Source organism: Callionymus lyra, chromosome 13, assembly GCF_982586985.1.
Source record: "Callionymus lyra chromosome 13, fCalLyr1.hap1.1, whole genome shotgun sequence".
Taxonomy (NCBI): domain Eukaryota; kingdom Metazoa; phylum Chordata; class Actinopteri; order Syngnathiformes; family Callionymidae; genus Callionymus; species Callionymus lyra.
The window spans coordinates 8,460,994-8,478,973 of NC_141830.1; the positions used below are offsets into that span (position 1 = coordinate 8,460,994).

The following is a 17,980-nucleotide window of genomic DNA, read 5'->3' on the forward strand; positions in this document are numbered from 1 at the left end:
CTAGTGTTAACATGTACATTGTGTGGTAGGGGTTGTGTTGCCATGCAACCGACGCGACCATTACGACTGATCTAGTCTCTTGTTTTTGACAGTGCATGTATTTAAATATATCAGGATGAGATGTGAATATAAAATTAACTCCTTCACTTAATTGGCGTCAGCTTGAAACGAGAACATGACGTCCGTCCTCGCAGACTTTGTACAAACAGCAACGATTAGTACGAGTTTAATGTGTTTGTTTTCACTGCTGAACCAGGTTTTCGAAGGACTTTCTAGACATTGTATATAAAGAAACTGGGCAAGATCTAGATTTATTTGTTAATAAATTAAGTTTTAAGATACATAGTTGTTATCTCATGAGCTCAGTAGGTGGCGCTGTCATTTAAAAAATAATGTGAGTTTTCATTTAATTAGTGGTTTAGAAAAACATAATCTTTTGCTAGAACCACTCTAAAAATGTACTAATATTACAAAATGTATTCCTGTTACTATTCAACCTTGACACAGCATTAGCATATTTGTGTTTAAGTTACAGAATATCAATCTGTTGTGTTTTTTTTAATTCATTTTTTGATCAAAACTCATTAAGAAACAACTCATTAGTTGGTAAAAACATGTTTTTTATTTATTGCATAAAAGGACAGGTTTGAATTTAATTGTGAGGAAATTATGTATAAAGTAAGAACCATTTATATGGAAGCATATCAGTGCCATCAGATGATTGAATTGTTGAATTCAACAATAAAAAAGTTATTTGATCCATTATTTATTTATTTTTAAATTGTAATTTGTTTTTTAAGCATTTAATTTGTTTAAATAATTTAAATCTAATATAACTGAATTGAAATGTTGAATTGGCTTGTCTCTTTATAGTTTTCTTTAAAAAAAAGGTTCTATTTACAAATACAGTTGGATTGTTTAATTTCAATAAATTCTGATATATATATATATATATATATATATATTTTTTTTTTTTAATTCAATATATTACATTATATATTATATTTTATATATTTATTAATATTTTGAAATTGATTAACTTTTAAGTTCAATGTAAAGTTAGTAGGAAGCCAACATTTGTAATTTAATTCCGATTTACTCAACGATTTACTATTAAAGTATATATTTTATTGATGTATTCATTGTTTAAGCGCTTTGTGACCCTGGTCTGGAAAAGCGCTATATAAATACAAATTACTTACTATTATACATTTACCTTTTATCTTTAAATCAGTTATGGAGATACATTTATATTTATATATCAAACTGTTAAATAGATCAATTGACTGAAAGATTATAGGTTGAGGTCAAATCGTTCCGTGAATAAAAGGTTCACGCTGGTATATAATTTAGGTTGTCTAGAGCGCTCTAAAGTGGCCCTTTGAACAGCGATGGCTGATGACCTCTAATTCAGAAATTCAAAACGTCCTGCACGTGCGACGCCCGGAATAGAACCGGGATCACGAGGCAATTAGGAGCAGGACCCAGGTGCGACCGGAGACGTGTGACAGTGCAATGGCACCTGGCAGGGGGCGCTAATTTGACACCACTGTCGAGGAACAGTGTGAGCGCCGGGCAGGCAAAATCGTCGAAAAAAAAATCAATGGAGAATACATTCAAGTGACAACAACGCATCACATATTAGTGCTTATTTTAACTTTTATTTAACCAAGATATTCATGTTTTGAATATAAAATATTCAAATATATATGATATATTCATATATTCATATATTCAATAGTCTACTTAGAGAAATTAAATTCCTGGTTTTCATTTTTAGCTACTTTTGTATTTTTCAATTGAGATTGTTTTGTCTTTTCTCAGTGTGAGTGTAGTCTTGACCTGACCTGTCTGTTAAATCTACATGATCGATAACAATAAAACTGTCATTTCACCCACAAAACAAATACAATAATAATAAGCTGTGACTTTTATATTAAATGAAATAATTCAATTGTATTTTTACGTAATTTAATTATTAAACTTATATTATTTTAACTTTTAACGTTTTTATTTGTGCAGGCTTTTCCTTGATTTTCTGGAACTCCTGTTGTGTTATCAGTTTTATCTTGACCTTTAAAGTATATACTTTATTGAATATTGTTTTGATTGTTTAAGCGCTTTGTGACCCTGGTCTGGAAAAGCGGTATACAAATAAAAATGACTTACTTACTTACTTACTTACTTACTTACTTATTAATGAAATATAAAATGCTGCAGTAATGGAATCCTACTTCAAGAATTTCATCATCACCGGTTTTTATATTGTGGCTAAAAAAAATCGCTGACTCATCGTCAAGTCTAAAGAAAGATTTTAGCACACATGTATTTCTGTACGTGTCTAAATCTGGTCTTCCGTCATATACTTAGAAGTATCTTGACCGCAGCTAAAAATACAACTTCTCATTATCGTTATTTGGTTTTTCTGACGCCATATGTGGAAGAGGAAGCCGGGTGAGTCAAACTCCGCTGTGGATTGAGTCATGAAGCCACGAGCGTGATTCTGCAAATCCTGAAAGAAATTTTAGAAATGCATGTTATTTTTCAGTATGAAAATGTACAAGTACTGTACATTTGTCACGATGTTGTTTTCCGGCGTTCACACGTGCAACAGTTTTCCTTCGCGGTGTGTTTTTTTCTTCTTTCTTCCACCAGCTGGTGCCTCATTCCTCGACTCACCTGTCGGTCTCACAGTCGACAGAAGGTGAGATTCCTTCCTCGGAATGGTGTGAAAACGCCGACTGGGATGGTTTGCTTCATGTTCAGTGCACAAAAAACAAACAAAGAATCTGTCATTGGAGTGGAAAGTTGTCACATGTATTATTATAATTGCAATGATGTTTTATTCTACCCTTAGACTCATGACTCATTATATTGTTCGGTCGAGGAAGGAATTCCATCTTTGATGGTGTTAGCATTTATACTATAATTAAATAGTTAACATTGAACACATTCATGAAAAGAAAAAAAGGCAGAAAAAGGTCCAAAATTTCGAGTGAAACCACATAAAAGTCTGTGTAACCTTAAACCGTGAATTACTTTTTAAACAAATAAAATATTTTCTTTTTTTTATTATTATTTTTTACATTGAAAAGTTCTTTTTTTTATATAACTGAATAAGAACAATGTTCTTCTTCATGTTTTTACACATATAGTTTAATATTCTAATTCCTAAAATAAAATAAAAAATTAACTAAATTAAATAATTTTAATTTGTTGCCTTTTAAATGTAAATACATAAAAATGTTTTATAATAGTGCAACTATAATATTTGATCAAGTAACTTTGTAGTCTTTTGTGATTGTCTTGTAGCGCTACACCAACATTTTTATATTGAATTTAAAAGGCTACAAATTAAAAAGAAAGTTGAATTTTAACAATGTATTTCTGGATTGTTTGTATTTGAATATGAAACTGTGTAAAAATCATTTATTTTTATTTTATCGTTACAAAAAGAGTCAACCTTTCAATATATAAATTGTGCCTGAATATCTTGTAGGATGACGGTTGGTTTGTTCAGATGAAACTACACACTTTATTGTACACATGTAACACAGATTTTTTTTGCTTTTTCCCTGCCGTTGTGTTGAGATGTGTAGTGCTGTGATCGCACTACAATACAGTGATAGCTAGATGGATGGATAGATGGATGGATGGATACACAATCTAAATCTAAAGATAAAGAACATAGATAAAAGAAAAGGACACAAAGTTTAACATGGAATACAATCATCTTTTCACTCCACTCCTGCCCCCAAACTCAGAATTAAACAATCTTATAGCACGAGGAATGAATGAGTCCCTGAGTCTATTAGTGTTGCATCATGGGAGGAGCATTCGTTCACTCCATCTGCTTCTCTGCTCACTGATGACAGTGTTCAGAGGACGACTGTCATCAGTGGAATAATGTGAAACGAATGTCGGCGGAAGCTTGTCAGAGACGCTCGCGTTAGAAAAATTGCAGCAGGATGACCTTGAATCTTTAATTTACGACAGTGACCCAGACAATGAGAATATCCAGATGACACTCCCTGATTAATGGTGGAAGCCACTTCCTGTCTGAAAGCCAGAGAGACACACGAAGGGGAAGTGGTTCCAGACGGCAGCACTGGCTAAGATCAAATCCCGCCCGCGGGGGAATGTAAACACCGAGAGAGTGTGTTTGCCGACCTTCAGGCGTGTATTGATGAAGGCCGGTTTTGAGTGTGTGTCGACGGTCACCCGTGCGATGGTGTGAGTCCTCCATCAGTGGGTGTTTACACTGCAAACTCTCAGGGAGGCGCTCTGACGCTCGGCGGCCTCTCGCCTCGTCCATCAGCGAGACTTCCCTCGTCTCTGATCTCCTGACCGGGCTTACATTCCACTTCTGGGAAGTTCTTCTATTGTTGTCGGATTCTACAGATTCCTAACGTCTGAGAGACGCTGAATTTCCAGCCACTCCGGTCACCGTGAGACACTTTTAGATCAGAGGCTCGTGATTTCATTTGTCATCGAGGAGAATGTCTCGTCCTGCATTCGGGAATCAAAGAACTCCGGTTCAGGAATTCACTCCTGTGCTCTTCTGCTGGAGAAAGTCCTGAAGTTTGTGTGGACTTTTTTAATGATGGTGAGGTTTAGGACACGTGAGAGAAATTAGAATAAAAAATGTATTGTTTTTATGCTTAAATACAATTTAACTTAAGCTGGACAGGAAGTAGGTCAAACTCATCAAGTTTGTGACTCAACATCCACTCGCATCTGAGTAAAAATGTACATTTCTAATTTTGAAACTTTTTTTAATGAAATGTTAAATTGATTTATTATTGTCTTTCATTATTTATATTCTTGAAAGGTTATTATTGAATACTTTAATTTATTCATTGTATTTTGAATAGTTGATTTGCTATTTTTTTTGTATTATTAAGTAAATAAATTTGAATATTGTCTTTATTAATTTAATTAATCCAATTATTATTTTCTTTTTTATTTAAACATAGTCTTTGTTCTGTTATTCGAATAATTCCAAAAATATTATTTCTTAATTCAATTTGAAGCCTTTTAAATTCATATTGAATTCAATTCATAAAAATGTTGTTATAATAGTGATGACACACTGTGACAACAAACAAGTAGATATAATATAGATATAAAAAATGATATAGATTAATAAAAAAAAATCTATTTGTAAAAATGCTTTATTCATTTTCTTTTTTAAATGTAATAATTAAAAAGTCAACTTTTTATAATACAAATTATTGAATTAAAAAAAACTTAACTTGACGATTATAGAAGTCAACTATTCAAGAAAATATCTCAATAGCTAAAATTAAAAAAACTAAAAAAAACACGACGACACACACACTAATGCTGATTCGTGTTAGAATCTCTACGATCTCCAGTTAAATCCAGCATAATTTACCATAAAACAAGAGCAAAACGATTCTCTAATTTACACATCAGTAACTTAATTGCAACCACATCACGTGCTCCTGCAGAGCGTTGGGATCCGAAGGTAGTCAAGACTCTAAGTAAACCACAGTCTGATAAAAGAACCTGCAGATAAGGTGAGAATCCTTCATTAACCCTCCTTGACCGCGACCAGATGTTGCTGTTGTCGATCGACAGACGACGAAAATATCCATCTGTTTGTTCACAGTCACATACTTCAGCGAGTGTATTTATATGAACAAAGTGCGTACGTTTCTTCTTCACGTGCCGAACGTGCGGCGGGGGATGGACGTCAGCTTCAGCTCTCACGTGTCTGAACATGTCGAGATTTAAACAAACAAGTCGTGCTCGATTTTGTTTATCTGTTACTTTTATCTCAAGCAACTTGTTTGTCTTCAGGCTGGTTCTTGTTACCAAAAATGTTAAATATCTGTTGCGCAACAGAACCTGTTCTGTGGTAGAAGACCAAGTAAGGAAGCTTCTGCGATCGTGATCACTTCATAATGGATTATAGAAACTTCTGACTTTTGATCGAATTTCAACTTTACCGACCAGGTTTTGGTTATACAGTGGCACTGCAACACCAAAAGAACCCATTAAAATATAATTAAATATTGGCAAACTTCCTGAAGAGCCACAACTAAGAGACAATGTTTTTGTTTATTTGTACATATATATGTGTGTGGAAATGTAATGGCAATTCCACTGAGCAGTGTCTTGTATTTTCATATCTGAATACATATACAAGCTGTAATACTAGAAGTTACCTGGTATAAAAAATATATTTTAAAAAAAAACCAAAACCCTTTAGAAAGAGGGGGTGGGGAGAAGACGGTTGAGGTGATTTATGGCCTTAAAAATGCTGAAAGAAGGTGACATTTTTAAAATCATTGTGATTTAATATATACCTATGACTTTGACCTATTTGAGTTTTTAGGAGAGTATTATGCTCCCCTTTTTCTAAATTGTTTCGCATTAACTTGCATTATATCTTGTGTAGGAGCTGGTTTGAATCCCCTTTTGTTCATTCCTGCCATGTCATTGGTCAACATTCAGTCAAATTTTCAACTGCAGTTTATTGTGAATCAAGATAAACTCTTCCATCTTAAGTATAAAATCAAACATTATGTCATAAAATGACACTATTTCATCTAAGTCACTTTTCTGTAACTCGACTTTCATTTGTTTTTTAAAACCTAGTGATGTCGGCCCCAATTACGCACCGGAAATGTTGGTCAAATAATAACCTTTGTTTGAGTGTTAATTAAAATTGACCCATATTGTCATTTTGCCACAAAGGAGTTTGTCCAACAGGCTTCCATGGTGTCGCCTCTTGACGTGCTGCTCTGGATGAAAGAGGTCTTGATAGAAAAAGGGCTGTTGTGTGTCGATAGGAGCTTCACAGAGAGGCTTTGGTATTTGGATTGCACTCATATTGGACAGATACACACTAAAGACACTATGGATAAGATATAGATGTATACTATAGATGTTTACTAGAGACTCTCTTTGCGCTTGATGGAGTCTATTGACTCCTTTAAGAAACATCTTAAGACGTTTCTATTTGTTCAGGCTTTTCCTTGAATTTCTGGAACTCCTGTGTTGTTCTCAGTATTATCTTGATCTTTAAAGTATGTACTTTTTTGAATATTGTTTTGATTGTTTAAGCGCTTTGTGACCCTGGTCTGGAAAAGCGTTATATAAATAAATATTACTTACTTACTTACTTACTTACTAATGATACTAATGGACTCATTTCCTGTGAGGGTAGGACTCTGTCAGTTCTGCCCTTTGTCAGTGATTCTGTCCATAAAAGTAATGGACAGAATCAACTTCATGTCAATTTCTAGGATTGGGTCACTGCTCTTTGCGGATGACGTGGTCGCGTTGGCCTCATCAGACCGTGACCTTCAGCTCTCACAGGAAAGGTTGGCAATCCAGCGTGAAGCAATACCTCTAATCCGAAGGGAAGACTTCTTCTTCGGGTTGGGAATGAGATCCTGCCCAAAGTGGAGGAGTTTAAGTGGGGGGTCTTGTTGAGATCGACAGTGGTATGAGGCTGGGATCTGCAGTTATCTGCACCTGTCGGTTGTGGTGAACAGAGAGATAAGCCGAACGGCATGTATACCAGTCGATCTACGTCCCTACTATCATCTATACGTCCCTACCCTCACCTATGGTCACAAACCAGGTGTAGTGAGCGAAAGAGCAACATCGCGAGTACAGGCATCCACAGTGAGTTTCTTCCATAAGGTCCCTGGGCTCTTGTTTAGAGATAGAGTGAGATACAACGCAAACAATACAACGTTGTCGATACGACACGATCGATACGATGCAATCAATACGATGCGATTGATACGATGCAATTGATTCAACACAATTGATATAATGTGATCTATATAATGCGATCAATATGATGCAATCGATATGATGCGATTGATTTTACGCAATCGATACGATGCAACTGTTTCAATACGATACAATGTGATCGTTACGATTTGTATTAAACGATACAATCGATACAACGCAATCGATAGTATGCGTTGCGAGACGATTGATAAAATGCAATTGATACGACGCGATCGATAGTATGCGATACAATGCAATTGATACGACTTGCAATTGAAAGGATGCGATGCCATACGATACATACGATAGTTGGGTAGATGGATACAATACAACATGTTGTATAATATCTATTGATAACACATGAAACAATTCCTTTATTACTCTTGGAAATCTAATAAATAAATTAGAAACACTTTACAAATGTTCTATCATTAAAGTGTCACACTTGTGTATTCAGGACAAAAACAGGCTTTAAGTTCTGGCCGACTGACCGGACCTCACACGTACTATTATCCACCACCAGAGACTGAAGTGACCTGAGAGGTGTCATGAAGTAGATGTTCACGTTTAGATAAAATGTAGCATTCAGTCTCCGGCTGTTTACATGTTTGATCAACGGACGCCGCGACTGTTGACGTGTCGGGAAGGCGAGCACGTGCGATCAACCGCCGCAAAGTGAGCAACAACACAGCTGTGACCCTTTTTCGGCGACGAAAAAGGGAGAAAAAAGTAGCCGAACTAGTCACGTGAACGCTGAGTGACTGCTGTGTGGCCCCGAGACGCTCGGATGTGCAGCTTGTTGTTTCTCCCGTGGGTGACATTGGGGGAGGAAACAGACCAGTAGCGGCGATGACTCCTACAGAAGGGACAATAAGAGGGAATAGAGTTGGTTTGAAGGGGAACAGAAGGGGGGGGTTGGTATCTCTGGGTAGAGCTCATTCACCATCAGAGCCAGCTGAGGTGCACTCGAGCCGACAAGCTCTCTGATTGGTGGGAGGGTCGATGCGGCTCTTCGCTCCCCCCCTCCCCGCTGAGGAAAGAGGTGCAGCGAGACATCGAGGACCTCGCAGCAGCAATTCGCCGAGACATGCACCAGAAGAACGCTCGGCTCCTGGACTAACTGATCTCGCAGCGTTTTTGGAAACCATGGGGAGGCAGGGACACGACTCCGCCGCTCCGGCTGCAGGGATGCGCATCCAGCACTCCCAGAGCAAGATGAGCCTCTCGGCGTCGTTCGAGGCTCTGGCCGTCTATTTCCCTTGCATGAACTCCTTCGACGAAGAAGACGGGGGTAAGACTCTGACGCCTGACACTGCAGATTCACAACATTCAACAGGGTTTTTTTTTTTTTTTTGGAGCTCGTTGTTGATTCAATGATGGGTACAAAACATCAGTCGGTGCTGAGTCGGCGTCTCTGATGCTCTCAGGTTCAATTCCCTGAAAGTAAATATTTAGCAATCGACGCATCTGTCCGGCCTGAGATAGACGTCGAATGGTGTTTAACTCCGAGAGAGAAGAAGTTTTTGGCATGTTCTCTTGTGTCTGAAACTATAATGCAAACATGAAACTGTATCCAGGTGAATATGAGATGCTACGAGAGGTTTTTGGACAGAACTAAGGATTGGAAATACAAGAGTATACTTTGTATTTTAATGTGTATTTGTGCTCTGGCGCTTTTAGTACTTACAAGATGAACAAAGTTAGAGTGACTGTATGGAAGTATATCAGTTCCATGACAAAATTGAATGGTTTAATTAATTAACATTTCAAATGGTGAAACTTTTTTGAAGCATTTTCTTTAATAATTGAATTCAATAATGTGTAACTACAAAGTTTTGATGTTGTTTTTATAATTGAAATTAAAAAACCTCATTTAATTTCCAAATTAAGGAATTTATTAACACAAAGTTAAATATTAAAAATTAGAATTGCCACCAGACAAAACCAAAAGAGTAGAGAGCTTGATACTTAATACAACAGAATTATAATGAATTAAAAAGGCTTAATTTAGAAACTGTATTTTTATTATTAGAAAATCGAATTCTATGTTTAAGGAATTAATTATTCACTTTGAAAATATTCACATTCCTCACAATAATTATACTATTCAAAAACATGTATGACCAAAAAAACCTCAAAATTTAAAATGCTAATGATTAAATAGAATTATTGAAACAAAAAAAGATTAAATGCTTAAATTAAATTAACATTTTTTTATTAAAGATTTTAACATAATTAGAATCTTACGGTAGGAAAGTTATGTTGAAAATGTTTTCAATCCATTGACCGCATCTGTATTTTGCCTAGTCACAAGAACTTAAAGGGAAAAAATCTATTATATATTGTGTTTGTTATATAAAAAAGAGAATTCAGAGGCGACACAGTTACCACTAGAGGGCTCACTGAAAAGTGGTTCGATGATCCATCTCTAAAACAACTACCTACAGATTTGTTAGCTAGTTAATAACTAGTGAAATCTTTTCTTAAAGATTTCTGACTTTCTACCTTGTTGCACTCGTTGTACATGGTTGAACTGCTATACATACACAGCAGCATTGAACAAAGGATAAAACAATAAAACAAAACTGCATGTCATTCATCTTTGTTTTACCCTTGTGTTATCTCAGGGTCAAGGTGACCCAAAGGCCCAGAGAAAAGGTGTTTGTGGTATCGCTTGTGTGGTCAAGGTTTTAGGTCAACTTGACCCTTAGATAACACAAGGGATAAAGATGCGACATCTTTGCCAAAAAGGAAGTTCTGTCCACTTTTTTAGCCACCAGTACTGTAGCATCAACCTTTAGGTGGAATTAATCATATTTGGAAACTCTTAAATACTTGTTTGCACATACACAAATTATTTATTATTAATAATAATTTTAATTTAAGTACAAATATCTTTTAAAGAATATATCTCGAAAATAACATTTATAATGATTTGATTCGATTGTTATGCTACCCCAAGGGATTTCAAAGTTTGTTCGAAAAATGTTTTTCAACGTTTTCAAAACCCCAGATAATATAGACTAAGTAATAATCAGTGTTTGCTACACCTTTGCTAGGAAAGTGCACATCATGAACACACACAAGAGGAAGAAACTTGTGTTGCTTTTTGTTTACGTGACGATCGCAGTTGCCGCTCACGAGTGGAAGTCGCTACAATAAGCACCGAGTCCTGAGTCACAATTCAAAAGCGAGCTGGAGAAGGTTCAGTCAACACGCGACGAGATGGAGCGGCGTTCATCAATAACATCTGGCCCCGGCTGATTGGCCGAGGCCAAGTGCAGACGTCAGAGGCGGCCTCGGCGGCAGACGCTGCCATTGTTCGGCGAGCAGGAAGTGGAGGCGGAGGAGAGCTGAACGAGGGAGATTTCAAGGATGAAAGGATTAAAGGGCTGTTCACGGCAGGATGAGATACGACGAGAGATGCTCATCCTCGGAGGTTGACGGAGGACGGATGCTAATGAGCGACTGAAGCCGAACAACATCAGAGCAGAGAAACAAAACATAAGACTTTAATGAAATACATAATTTTTTGACTTTAATTAACTCCCAAAATATTCTTTTTTTTACTTCAAATGTTTCTTTTGCGAGAAAAAGAACTTCAGAGAAAACACACTCGACAAGAAAATAATAGATATATCAGTATATGCAGTATAATTGATCAATTAATTTGATGCTGAATTCATAGTAAACTTTTTTTTTTAACATTTTTTTGTTAAACCTCTTAAAATGTTATTTTTTCAAACTTTTCTCACAGTCACAAATGTTTTAACCTCCGTAAGAAATAACACTTTTTTTTTTAGATATTATTTATATAATATTTTTAGACTGTACATTTGTTCTCCTTAAATATATCTTACAATTGAAAACAAATTTCACAAAAATAAATTGCTAGAAAACTGAATAAATAATAGTCAAATATGCAGAATAATTAGATATTTTTCGAGCACACAGCAACACGGACGATAGATTCATAAACCAAGAACAAGAACAGTGCAATAAAAGTGCAATAAAAAGAACAAAATGACAAAAGAATGGAGAACATAGATCAAAGAAAAATAAAAAGGATACAAAGATTAACATAGAATAGAATCAAATTTCACTCCTGCCTCCAAACTCAGAATTAAACAATCTAATAACACGAGGAATGAATGAGTCCCTGAGTCTATTAATGTTGCATCATGAGAGGAGCATCCGTGTTCAAATAAGCAATTTATTTAATGTTAAACTCATCAAGACCAAATAAAAAAACTGTTTCATTTTCGTTTTTTTTTTCAAATAATATTTTCCTCGAGATAAAGAACATCAGTTAAACTATGTTTAACTTTAGCTTGTTTTGTTTTTTTTCAACAAAAAATGACCCTCTATCAAATAAAATTTTCTTTTGCAAGAAAATCTTCAAATGAATTTTCACCATTTTTTTTCAACAGCTAGAGATGCTAGCTTGTATAACCGCTAGTCGCTACAAGTGCAGCAGTGTATGAGGGGATGCATAATGCAACCTACTAAAAACTAGTGTTATTATTATAAGATCTCGATTTATTTTTTTCTTCTAAAACATGTAACTGTCTGGTAAACAGCTTTAAAAAAAAAAATAGACTTGAATCGTGGACCTTTTTTTGAACCATGTTTTTGTTTTTTTGCCCGTTTTTAAAAAAAAAATCAGTGTTAGAACATGGTGGAAAAGCATCTGAATAAGTTCATAAATATGTGTCTGGAGACGCTCCTCCGCGTCCTCGGGGGTTTGCTAATCAGATTTGAGGTTCAGAACTTGCTAAAGGTTGCGGCGGTTGTTCATTTGTGCCGCCGGCGCCGACACGTGGTCCACGAGCCGGCCTGACAGTGGTGCTGAGCGGGAGCGTTTGCTAATGGAGGGCGTCAGCTGTCATCTTGGATCAGCCGTGAGAGTGTGTGTGTGTGTGTGTGTGTGTGAGGGAGAGAGAGAGGGAGATACAATGTGTGTACGCACACTAAACCGCAGGCTGAAAAACACCCAAAAAAAACAACTTTTCTGCTCATTGAGCTTCACTGGTTTGAACCATGAAACGAAGCTCCTCGTTTTTTAAACTTTTTGATGTGTCAGCATTTTTTCGCCACTAACCACGTCGTCGTTTTTTTTTTCTCCCCCCATCTCTTCTCCCGCCTCACATTCATCCTCAGAAGCAGGAGGAAAGAAACTGCGCAGCACCATCCAGAGGAGCACGGAGACGGGTCTGGCGGTGGAGATGAGGAGCCGGATGACCCGGCAGGCGAGCCGGGAGTCGACGGACGGCAGCATGAACAGCTACAGCTCGGAGGGAAAGTGAGTGAGATCTCAAGATGGTTTTCAACCAAACACACCACACGCCATTTTTTTTCTCTAATTGGCGCCCCCTCCGTTTCAGTCTCATCTTCCCCGGAGTAAGACTCTCCTCCGACGCCCAGTTCAGCGACTTCCTGGACGGTCTTGGACCCGCCCAGCTGGTGGGCCGGCAGACGCTGGCCACGCCTCCTATGGGTAAAACCGACATTCCGGAATTTCATCCGGTTCAGACCAACCTAACCTTTTTTTTTTTAATGTTGAAGGCGACATCCAGATCGGCATGGTGGACAAGAAAGGAGCTCTGGAGGTGGAGGTCATCAGAGCCCGAGGCCTCGTGGGGAAACCGGGTTCCAAGGCACTGCCAGGTCAGCAGAAGACAATCCTCTCGCTCTTCCTAATCGGGAACATATTCCCCGTCGTGATGACACTCATGATGCTTCCGTTTCCTGTCCCCGCAGCACCGTACGTCAAGGTCTACCTTCTGGAGAATGGAGTCTGCATAGCCAAAAAGAAAACAAAAGTAGCAAGAAAAACTCTGGACCCTCTTTACCAGCAGCAACTGCCGTTCGAAGAGAGTCCAGGAGGGAAAGTTCTACAGGTGAGGAACCCGATCTTATGGATATTGATTGTCTCTGGGTCAAAACAAGGGATACCACCAACACATTTGTTTTCGAGCCTTTGGGTCACCTTGATCCAGAGATAACACAAGGGATAACTCAAACTCGTTTGTTTTCAGGCCTTTCGGGTCACCTTAAACGAGAGACAAGGCATACCACAAACACATTTCTTTTCAAGCCTTTGGGTCACCTTGACCTAAAGACAACACAAGGGATAACTCAAACACATTTGTTTTCGAGCCTTCCGGGTCACCTTGACCCAGAGATAACACAAGGGATACGCCAAACACATTCGTTTTCAAGCCTCTTGTCAGCTTGACCCTGAGATAACACAAGGCATACCCCAAACACATTTGTTTTCAAGCCTTTGGGTCACCTTGACCCAGAAATAACACATGGGATACCACATACACATTTGTTTTTCCAGCCCTTGGGTCACCTTGACCCAGAGACAACACGAGGGATAACTCAAACACATTTGTTTTCGAGCCTTCCGGTCACCTTGACCCAGAGATAATACAAGGGATACCACCAACACATTTATTTTCGAGCCTTCCGGTCAGCTTGACCCAGAGGTTACACAAGGGATAACTTAAGCACATTTTTTAGAGCCTTTGGGTCACCTGGACCCAAAGATAACACAAGGCATAACTCCAACACATTTGTTTTCAGGCCTTGAGGTCACCTTGACCCTGAGATAACACAAGGAATACCACGAACACATTTGTTGATTTAGAGTGTACCTGCAGAGCTAGCCTTAGCATTAGCCTGACACAGGTTGTCTATGGGAGAAAAACTCTTCTTCTGTGGTTGATCGACGGTGTGTTCGTCCCGCAGGTGATCGTCTGGGGCGACTACGGACGCATGGACCATAAATCCTTCATGGGAGCCGTTCAGATACTGTTAGACGAGCTGGACCTGTCCAACATGGTGATTGGCTGGTTCAAGCTCTTCCCGCCCTCCTCCCTGGTGGACCCCACGCTGGCCCCGCTGACCAGAAGAGCCTCGCAGTCGTCGCTGGACAGTTTCTCTCGGTCATAGCAGCGCGAGGACGGAGAGCAGTTCGTTGTAGCAGCAGCAGCGCCGCGTCTGCGACCGCAGGTCACGCCCCCCGGTTACACTGCATGCTTGATGTTGTGTCTTCTGAGCCTGTTTCTCGGGGTGCAAAACGTGATCCTGTCTTTTTTGAGCAAAAAAAAAAAAAAAAAAGAAAACGTCGCACACGTCGTGCACGTGGCGGAGGTCGCGCAGCGAGGCGACCCGGGACTGCCCGGCGCCGTTGTTTGTTCGGAGGAAGCCGGAATGAACTCCTTAGCACGAGGAATCAGTCAGTTCCAGGTTTTCAACCAGATTTTGAAGCCATGGGGTTTTGGGGGGGGGAGGGTATCGGGGGGGCGGGTTCCTCGGGAGCCCCCTTTTCTTTTTTTTTTCAGAATGAAACATAAATGTTTGGCTTTTTCTTTTTTTTTATTCGTTTCTTTTCTTGTCTACGTCAGTGTATCTGCAGGGGTTGTTATGATGCGAGGTCAGGGACCTTCGAGGCGGACTCGCCTCGGGCCCCCGAGGTGTGTCCCGGATTGTGCCCGATCCAAAAAAAAAGAAAAAAGAGATAAAAACACCGGGAGGTGACAGCAATATTCGAGGAGGATCCTTCAAGCACCAGATCCAGAATCTTACAATCCACCTTTTTTATTTTTTCTTGAATCCGTCCGAAAACTCAACAGTCGTTTTTTTTCTTCCTTTCTCTTCTTCTCGGTTTGCATGACGACACAAATTTAGCTGAAATAATGAAACGGAAAAGAAAACAATTATTTTCTCGAGGCTGCAACTTTCAACGAAAAGACAAAAGAAAAAAAAAGATTAAATCGACAGCCATTTTCAAAGGATTTCTATGATTTTTTTTAAAAAAGATCAATTTCACTAGTGCATGGTTTTCAAAGGGGAGTGAATGTAACATCGTGATACGACAACTAAAAAAAAAGATCATTAAGACTCAAAAGAGCAGATGAGGAGGAACTAAAATATTTAAGAGAAAAAAAAGTGTGAGGAGGAAAAAAAAAAAAAAGTCAATGTAAATGATTCATGGTAACAAAAAGGCGTATTAAGATAAAACATGATGTGCAAATGTTTATTCTTCCTCGTCCCAGGGTACGTTCTCACCTCACTTTTTTTTACTTTCATTTTGTTCCTCCATTTTCGGTGTTTTCTTTTCTTTACACAAGCATGTTGAAAAAGGAATCCTCTGCAACATGTCTTGGGCACACCTTACAGTAACTCGGCATGTTTTGATAAAGATCAATATTTGGGGGAAAAAAAAACAATTTTTTGCAGATTCTTGTACAGTGCATGTCAAACTTTTATCATTTCTTCCCCCCGAAAAATTGAACGTAAAAATTAGCTCTCGGGGTCTTCCGCGACCCTGAAGTTTAATCAAAACATTCCAACTCTCTCTCCCACTTTCTCTCCCTGATAAGACGTCATTCTTTTTTTATTTCTTTTTTTGTTTTTGTCAGATTTTTCCGAGGGGAAAAAAAAATAATGTGACGAGGAATCTTTTTTTTTTTTGATATAATCAATGGAGGTGGACGACACAGTTGTGAAGTGTATTTTTTATTTCAGTATTGTTGAACGAACATGCAAAAACGGTCCGGGGGGGGGGGCGCACCGCAGGGTGGGGGCGGGGGGAGGGGGGGGTTGGGGGTCCGGACCCGCCGTGTTGCCGTGGTTTCAACCATCGCGGCGTTTGTTTGTGAAAAAAAAAAAAAGAGCTAAATCACGAGTTCAAAAATAAGGGATATTTGCCACATGAAAAAAAATGTTCTGTTTTTCTTCTGTTTTTCGAATGAAAATTCATCGACTATATATTTTTGTTAATTTTTATTTTAAAAGCCAAGACCAGTTTGATTTTTTTTAATTTTATTTTCTATTTTTTAAGTAATTCTGGAAGAAGAAAAAAAAAAACTTGTCTCACGTCTGGGAGGATCTTATAGTTGCAGTATGTCTGAATGAAACTGAGCTGAGGCGTTCTTTCTCCTCCACAGGACTTGTTTTACCATCCAGACAGATTCTATTTTCATCCCCCCATCCCCTCGACACCCCTCCTCCCTCCTCCCAGTGTACATAACTTTTAGATGTCAGGATTTGAATAAACCGGTACCGGTTCCGAACCGCTGGCCTCCTCCGGGAGAGGAAGAACGCCTCACGATGACAAAGACATATGTTTATTTATTCTTTTTGAATGCCTTTTTCAGTTTCTCTTTTTTGGTGCAATGTGTTAATGCCAAGGCTATGTCTTGGTCAAGTATGGTTGAGTACAGAGATTTATGTAAGTTATTTTTCAAATTAAAAATTAAAAAAATTGATATTACACTAACGCTGCGTGTCATATTTGTTGTGGGGGGGATGGGAACACGGTTAAAAGGTTAATAATTCAGCGAATAAAGAAGGAAAACCTATTATTATAGTTTAGTGGAAAACCAGCTATTTTGTCAACGTGGATCAACTTTGTTTGTTTTTTTGTTTTTTTACTAAAAATATCATTTTAATGTTATTTCAAATGCAAAAAAAAACATCCTACATGGAATAAATATAGTAAAGGAAGATACACCAACTCCTACAAAAATTATATTTGGAATTTTTATAAATCATTAGTTTGTGAATGTCTGGATGGATGGATGTATAGGATAGATAGATAGATAGATAGATGGATGTATAGGATAGATAGATGGATGTATAGGATAGATGGATGCATGGATGTATAGTAAGTAAGTAAGTAAGTAATATTTATTTATATAGCTATTTCAGAATCTTGCGAGTTCAGCAGTGTACGAGAGGATGCATGAGATATAGGTCATTCTAACCTACTAAACAATAACGTTATTCATATAAAAGTTCCCTTCTTTTTTTTTTCTTCTAAGCGTTAAACAATAGACTCAACTAGTTTATTTTTTAACCTCTTGTACTGAATGTGATTTATTATTATCAGTGTCATAGTTTAGTTTTTTTAGTGTTATATCTTTTAGTTTCCGTCTCTTGTGTGTTTTTCTTTTCTCTTCACAGGGGTCGGCGGCTGCAGGATCGAGGGGCCCTGAACGCACCGCGAGTGAATTTGTTACCAATGACGTTATGGTTCTGTTTTGCCTCCTTCGTGTTTTGGATTTATTTTGTCAAGTTGACTACGTTTTGGATTTACCCTTTTTAACTATTACCTGCTTGAGCTCTTGAACTTTTATTAAAGATCTTGTCTTTCAGAAAATGTACATCTGCTTCTTTATATATCTTTAGA

At 38.0% G+C, this 17,980-nt stretch overlaps 1 protein-coding gene across 3 annotated transcripts in view; it reads left to right on the top strand.

The window, feature by feature from the left end:
- Positions 1-15,056, top strand: part of rims2a (regulating synaptic membrane exocytosis 2a) — a 156,327-nt gene extending 141,271 nt beyond the window's left edge. The window contains exons 1-6 of one of the 3 annotated variants that reach the window (XM_087805332.1): positions 8,876-9,067; positions 12,937-13,078; positions 13,161-13,273; positions 13,342-13,443; positions 13,537-13,676; positions 14,533-15,056. In XM_087805332.1, coding sequence (XP_087661458.1) covers positions 8,923-9,067; positions 12,937-13,078; positions 13,161-13,273; positions 13,342-13,443; positions 13,537-13,676; positions 14,533-14,736 — 846 coding nt within the window. In that variant the 5' untranslated portion in view covers positions 8,876-8,922 and the 3' untranslated portion in view covers positions 14,737-15,056. Of the gene's footprint in view, positions 1-8,875; positions 9,068-12,936; positions 13,079-13,160; positions 13,274-13,341; positions 13,444-13,536; positions 13,677-14,532 lie in introns of those variants that run through there. The other 2 variants (XM_087805333.1, XM_087805331.1) reach the window with 2 other exon arrangements.
- The last annotated feature ends 2,924 nt before the right edge of the window (positions 15,057-17,980 follow it).